The 6,394-nt window shown below is 56.3% G+C and overlaps 1 protein-coding gene across 8 annotated transcripts in view; it reads left to right on the forward strand.

The window, feature by feature from the left end:
- The window catches only part of CAPZB (capping actin protein of muscle Z-line subunit beta), a 147,691-nt gene that overhangs the window by 140,163 nt on the left and 1,134 nt on the right, over positions 1-6,394 (forward strand). For 3 of the 8 annotated variants that reach the window (XM_055262312.2, XM_055262310.2, XM_063631750.1), the window contains exons 7-8: positions 1,127-1,192; positions 1,933-2,009. In XM_055262312.2, the coding sequence (XP_055118287.1) occupies positions 1,127-1,192; positions 1,933-2,009 (143 nt within the window). Of the gene's footprint in view, positions 1-1,126; positions 1,193-1,932; positions 2,010-3,429; positions 3,543-6,394 lie in introns of all 8 variants that reach the window. The other 5 variants (XM_063631753.1, XM_063631751.1, XM_055262313.2 and 2 more) reach the window with 2 other exon arrangements.

Consider the following 6,394-nt stretch of genomic DNA (forward strand, 5'->3'; position numbering starts at 1 on the left):
TTCTGGTTCCAAAGAGAGGAACCCGCCTTTGCCGGTTTTTCTTCCACGGGCCTGAACTCATTTTGAACTCTACCCTTTCTGATGCTGTTCTTTTCTTCCTCTTTCTTATTTATTTCAGCTTTCACATTTTATTTCAACAACATCAGTCATGGTAGCTGCGTGTTCTTATTTTCAGTGCAGTAACGTTGAGCATTTGTGTGCCTAGCACTCTCCCAGGTACCCTGTGACTTATGAGACAGGCACATCTCTCCTTAAAGAATTTATATTCTTGTCAGGGAAATAAGGCTTCAGATAAGAAAAAAATTCGGGGGAAAGTGCCGAATTCCTTCTTCCCTAACCTGCCTCCATTTCCTCCCTCCTCCGAGTTGAGATGATTGGGTCAGAGCCAGCTCTTCCTGGGCTTGGGAAGAGGAGATGGGGCATGAGTGCTGTCGCCCCCCTCATAACCTCAGAGTCTGTATTGAGACTCTCTTGCTCAAACTCCCCTCGCAGAGTAGAACGAACAGGCCCCGGCGCGAGGAAGGGCTTGACCCAGGCTCTGCCATTGCCACCTGCATGACTAGGGGGAGCCACTGAATCCCTCTGGCCTGGAGTCCCTGTCAGAGGTTGTCTGTCTCTCCCCGAGAGCACAGCAGATGGCACCCCAAAGCCACCATTCGGGAGCGTCAGGGTGCACCAGCAGCACAGAAGCTTCCCCTGCAGTGTCAGGCCCTGAACCTGGGGTGGATGGCCCAGCGTGGGCCTGGGCCTGCCAGTAGAGGCCTGAAGACAAACCGAGCGAGTCTTCTCCAATTGGCTCGGGTGAGCCGGTGCCTGCCAAGGGCCGCTGGCTTCGCCATCCCTGCTGTGGCTCTGGGCATCTTCCTGCTCTACCACGGACAGCAGCAAAATCTTCTCCCATGGAAGTGGGGACTCGGGGCTTCTGCCCTCTGGGCTCTTTTTGGTCTGAAACTGAAGTCAGTTTGTGCTTCAGTTCCCAGGCTGCAAAAGTGGCCTTGTCATACCTGCAGCTGGCTCCACGGTGGGAACAATAGGCTCTTTGCAGACCATGGAGGTGGGCTGGGCTGTCTGCCGTTCTCAGAAAGCTCTGGCTTTCTCTGACTTGGAATGTTTCTGTCTTTTGCAGATGGAGAAAGATGAAACTGTGAGTGACTGCTCCCCACACATAGCCAACATCGGGCGCCTGGTAGAGGTGAGTGGCCTAGGCTCTGGCTGGCTCCTGCGTTGACCCACGGCAGTGACACTGCATCCCTGGAGCCGCTGTGCTGGCCTCCTTCTCTGCTGCTTTCTCTCAGCTCCACAGCAGCCAGCAGAGCGCTTCGTGGATTTTGCCCAGGCCTCATATTTTCGGAGCCTCTGATTTGGATGCCAGCAGGCTCCAGCTTCAGGGCCACCTCCTGCTCCACCCCCAGACCTGGGCTCCCAGAAGACTGCTCAGGTGCTGGCTCTGGGGCGCACTAGGTCTTGTCTCTCCTGATCGCCTGGGTTGAGGCCCTGCGCTGGGAGAGGAAGCAGATCCCAGGAATGCCAGTGGGCCCTGGCGTGGCTTCAGTTGCAGCTGCCTTGGCCCTCCTGTCACCACGTTGTTTGGGAGGGCATGGAGGTGCTCTCCAGTTTCACAGAATTGTTCACAAAATTAATGGGGAGCCTGAGGGGTGGTGATGTGGTTTAGACCATCTCCCAGGCATGGGCAGAGTTGGCCACCAATCCCTGGGTAGTGGCTTCCTCCCTGCCTGTGGATGGGAAGGTGCCTGGAGCACAGATGGCAGGTGGGGTCTTGGTAGCCTGGAGCTTGCTCACCGATGCCCCAGAGCAGGCGTGTGCCACCCTTCAGTGGCCACAGTGGGGACTGCAGGGTTGGCGGGCGGAGGGAGGGCGTGGGCTTCAGGGTTCCTGACCGTTTGCCACTGCGCTGACCAACCTCCCTTCCAGGACATGGAAAATAAAATCAGAAGTACGCTGAACGAGATCTACTTTGGAAAAACAAAGGATATTGTCAATGGGCTGAGGTAATGTACCAGAAAGCACAAGGTTTAGAAGCAGAAAGAGGGATTTGAGCCCTGGCTCTGCCAGTTACTAGCTGTGTGGTCTTGGGCCTCGGTGTCCTCATTGGTAGGCTGCAGTGCCCCTCTGCTGGGATGATGATGATGCTGATTTTGGAAAGTAAAATCCTGATGTGTCATCTGCACACTCTGTAGCAGCTGTCGGTCCCTACCTGCACCGTTTGTTTTCTGGGGCACGTTCACCCTTAACAGCCATTGGTGCCCTTGCTCCTGGAGCCTCCTCAGCCCTGCAGTTTGTCAGTCCCCGCTCAGAAATCTCCCCACCCTCCAGCCTGGGCCTAGGGGAGCCATGACACATTCTGGGCAGCCCGGCCGCCTCTGGCTGGCCTGCTCTCCAAGACAGCAGAGCATAACATGCAGGCAGGGCCCTCAGCCTGGGCGTTCTCAGGAGGCCCCAGCCTCTCTGATGTCCTCTGTTGGGGCTCTGCTGCCAGTGGCCAGTGGCTTGCACCATCCCACCCACCTCGTGCCCTCAGCTCTGCAGTGTCAGCCTGAACAAAAGCTGGGGGCTCTCTGGACCCTCCAGGTCTATAGCGGACAGAGCAGGAGGCAGGCCTCTGACATGAGGCCAGAGCCCAGCTGGGAGCAGTAGGCGACTGTGGAGTGAACACTGGCCTTGGAGTCAGGAGGCCGGGATCTCCCCTAAGCTCTGTCATCCCGAGCTGCATGGCCTCTGGCACTCCTCACAGAGGCCCTTGTCCAGTCGAGGAGGCAGGGTCGGCTGAGATGATGAATCTAGAACACGCTCTGCAGTCCAGCAGCACTGTGTGAGTCGGGCTGTGCTATGCCCTTAGCGGCCAGCCCTCTCACCCACTGCCATGGCGTAGCTCTCACAGCCCAGCCCAGACGAGAGGCAGGTTGCAGTCCTGGGGCTGCCCCAGCTCGTGGACTGGGGTGGGCAACAGATTTCAGTCACCTGCTTTAGTTTTAAAACAGGAGGAGTCCTCTTTGGACCCTTGTCTTCTGATCTCCTGCCCACCTGGGGGAGGCTTGGTCTTCATGACCTGTGACAGGGTCAGAGCCCAGTGGTCCCTGGCGTTAGGCGTGCCACCTGCAGCCACTGCCCGATACACCAAACACACTTTCCCTCCCAGCCAACCTGCACAGTCCCCAGGCAGTGGCTGGGAAGTGGGGGAGAGCAGCAGAAGAGCCTGCGGGTGGTGGTGGCGAGCCCTGAATACCATGACCACCGCCAGCGTGGGCCTCTGCAGCGGCGATACCACTCCACAGCCCAGAGCCGCCGCGGCATCCCCCCTTCTGCCTCGTGGGTCTCCCTGAATTTCCTCCTCAGCTGTGGCCCCCTGCGTTCCTGGCTTCTCGTCGTTCTCTTCCCTCCCACTCCACTCATCTTGAACACTCTCTGTAGATCTATTGATGCTATCCCTGACAACCAAAAGTTTAAGCAGTTGCAGAGGGAGCTCTCTCAAGTGCTGACCCAGCGCCAGATCTACATCCAGCCTGATAATTAAGCCGATCCAGGTACCCTGCCTGAGAGCCGCGAGACCGTCCCCACTAAAACAGGACTCACCAACCCGCCGAGACCCTGCCGGTCCGGCTGCTGCTGCGCGGCCATTTAAACCACCACTAACCCCCACGTGTGCTCCCGGCCGGTGCGCAGCCACATTCCCGTGTAGCCTCGGCCCCATGTAACATGGCACCTATCACGTGTGTGTGCTTTCCACTCTGGGTGGAGGCTGAGTGTGGGGAAGACGGCTGATTTTTTGGCTTTTGCTTCTGAAGAAGCCCAGGCCAAGGGACGGATGCTGCCTCTCCAGCAGCAGCCACTTGTGTGCACCGGCCTGACTGTCCCTAGGGCAGGGGTCTGCCTGCCATCCACCCCTGCATGCTTCAGAGGAGCCTCTGATGCTGATGCAGGGATCCCAGAAGCCAAATAAGCCCCCACTCCCCCCGCTCAGTGGCACATTGGCTGTCCAGGGCTAGCTGGCTTGGAAGGGGTGACCTCACTCTCTGATATCTGCGTCTCTGGGGTTGGAGGGCAGAGTCGGGGCTGGACTACACCCCGGCCGGCTCCGATGCTCTGCTGGAGCTGCCTGGACGCCCAGTACCGACTCGGCCACAACCAGCATAACCTTCCGCCCCTAACGAGCTGCAGCTGTTCCTTTAAACAGGTTACGCTGATGGAAAGGAAAATAGTCTTGCTTGTTGGTAATGGCCAAGAACCATGACTTGAGCTTGTGACAGATCCAGATGTAGGGAAGGAGGCAGCATCCCTGGAGAGCAGGAGGGAAACTTGTTTGTAAAAAGAAGGCATTTGGAACCCTGCCAGCTGGTGCTGCAGAGCCCAGGTCCAGGGGCTCCTCCGCACTGAAGGCCCACCCCAGAAGGGGTACAGCAGGCTTTCCAAGGTGGAGGTGGGGTCAGGCACTTAGAAAACCAGGCGGAGCTGCTTTTCCGAGGCCGTGGGACTTAAGTGCACCAGTCTGGTCTGTGTGTGCCAACTTAAGGCCCAAGACTGGTCAGCCTCACAATGTGGCCATCAGGCATTTCCATCATGGCATTGAGAAAAAACCCTTTTTAAGATACACCGTGATGGTGCAGTTCCCTGGCCGTCCACTGGGGGTGTCCTGGCATAGAAACCCTGGCAGCCAGGTGTGCTCAGGACGACTCCTCCCTCCCACAGAGTCGAGCACTGTCTCCAAGCGCTGATTCGAGGTTGTTTGGCCGTGACCTTACCAAGCATTGTCCCTTAAATAAGCCCCCTGCTCCTTCCGCCTTCCACCATTTCACTTCTAACTTCCTGTGTCTAACTTGATTCTGGCTCTGGAACTTTCTCCTACGTGCGGTCCAGCCAAGACCTGGCAGGCTTGGCTCTTCCTTCCCAGAAGGAAGTGACCACCCAGGCTAGGGGTCTTGTACGCTGCTGCTTTGCCCGCCGCGTCTCCCGCTGGCCATGTTGACCTCCCGCTGTGAGCTTGGCAAGAAGCCCCTGGGGAATCGGCTGAGATTTGGAGCCTGAGGGCCGTGGGGGCTGATGCCTTTGGCCGCCGCAGAGCCAGGGACAGTCCCGAGAAGATACTCAGAAACGTGTATTTCCCCAGCATGAACCAAATGTCTGCGTTTCTCCTGGGAGTTTTTTCAGTTGTATGCAGCTTGCTTCCAGGTCTTGTCTTACGGCACCTGCTGAGTATTTTGAGGGCTATTCCTGTGACTTGTAGGGATTCGGTAGCCAGAACTCAATCTGGGTGCTGTTGCTTCTCCTGGGCCCTGCTTCACTTCCATTTGCCTATTTTTGCTTTTGGGGATTGATTTTTCTGATTATTTCTTCCCATGGCTGGTGTGAATCAAACGTGAGAGTCCGGCTGAGTGCACTCTCCGTATAACTCTTCTTGAGCAGCCCTCTACCCACTCTTTCCACTGCTTCTAAACTGTTACAAAACCTACATTTAGGAAGTCCTTGCCTAAACATTATGTTGGGTAAATTTGACAAAATGATTAAAGAATTGCTAGAGGGGCATTCCTCTGAGCCTCAGTTTCCTCATCTGTAAATTGGGTTGATAGCTTTTTTTTTTTTAAGCCTTGACTTCGCTTTTTGTTGTTGTCATTGTAGAGATGGGGGGGGGGGTCTCACTATGTTGCCCAGGCTGGTCTCGAACTCCTGGCCTTAAATGATCCTCCCGCCTTGGCCTCCCAAAGTGCTGGGATTACAGGCTTGAGCCACCACATCCGGCCGGGTTGATAGTTCAGACTTCCCCAGGATGCCCGTGAGAATTAAATGAGATAATATATGTGATAGGTGTTTTGTAAACTGTGAAATCTCCATAAGCCTTCATTGTTTCTGGCTTTGTTGATGAGCGTCCCCACACATACGTGCATGTGGTCACCCTGAACGTTTCCCCACAAATCCAGAATTTGACAGCAGGGATACTAGGGACACTTGGCTGTCCTGTGCCGCCCTTTGCAATCCAGGCTGAGGGGTTTTCTGGGCCAAGTTAACAGCGGATGGTGCCTCACAGCAGAGGCCTGAAAGCACCTGCTGCGTGGGCCATGAACACAGTGTGCTCAGACACGTGGAGACACTGGTTCTTACCCACTCCCAGGGGTGGGATAACGCTGCACCTTGTACTTGTGGGGTGAGGAATGAGGCTCTTCTGCTGGGCAGGGCCTGGGCGAGGGGGAAGCTTTTATAGAGGAACCCGCATGGCCCCAGAGTCCTCCCCTCTTAGCCCCTGGCCTGAGTCCCCAGCCAGCAACCCAGGGTAGCTGTTCTGAAGCAGAGGGGCTTTGTTGCATTGTGTTTGGAAGCCCAGAAGCCACCTTGTGGCTTAGGGTGACATGGGGGCCTACACACAGAGGAGTGAACTTAGGGTTCT

This window comes from Symphalangus syndactylus, chromosome 22 (assembly GCF_028878055.3).
Source record: "Symphalangus syndactylus isolate Jambi chromosome 22, NHGRI_mSymSyn1-v2.1_pri, whole genome shotgun sequence".
Taxonomy (NCBI): Eukaryota; Metazoa; Chordata; class Mammalia; order Primates; family Hylobatidae; genus Symphalangus; species Symphalangus syndactylus.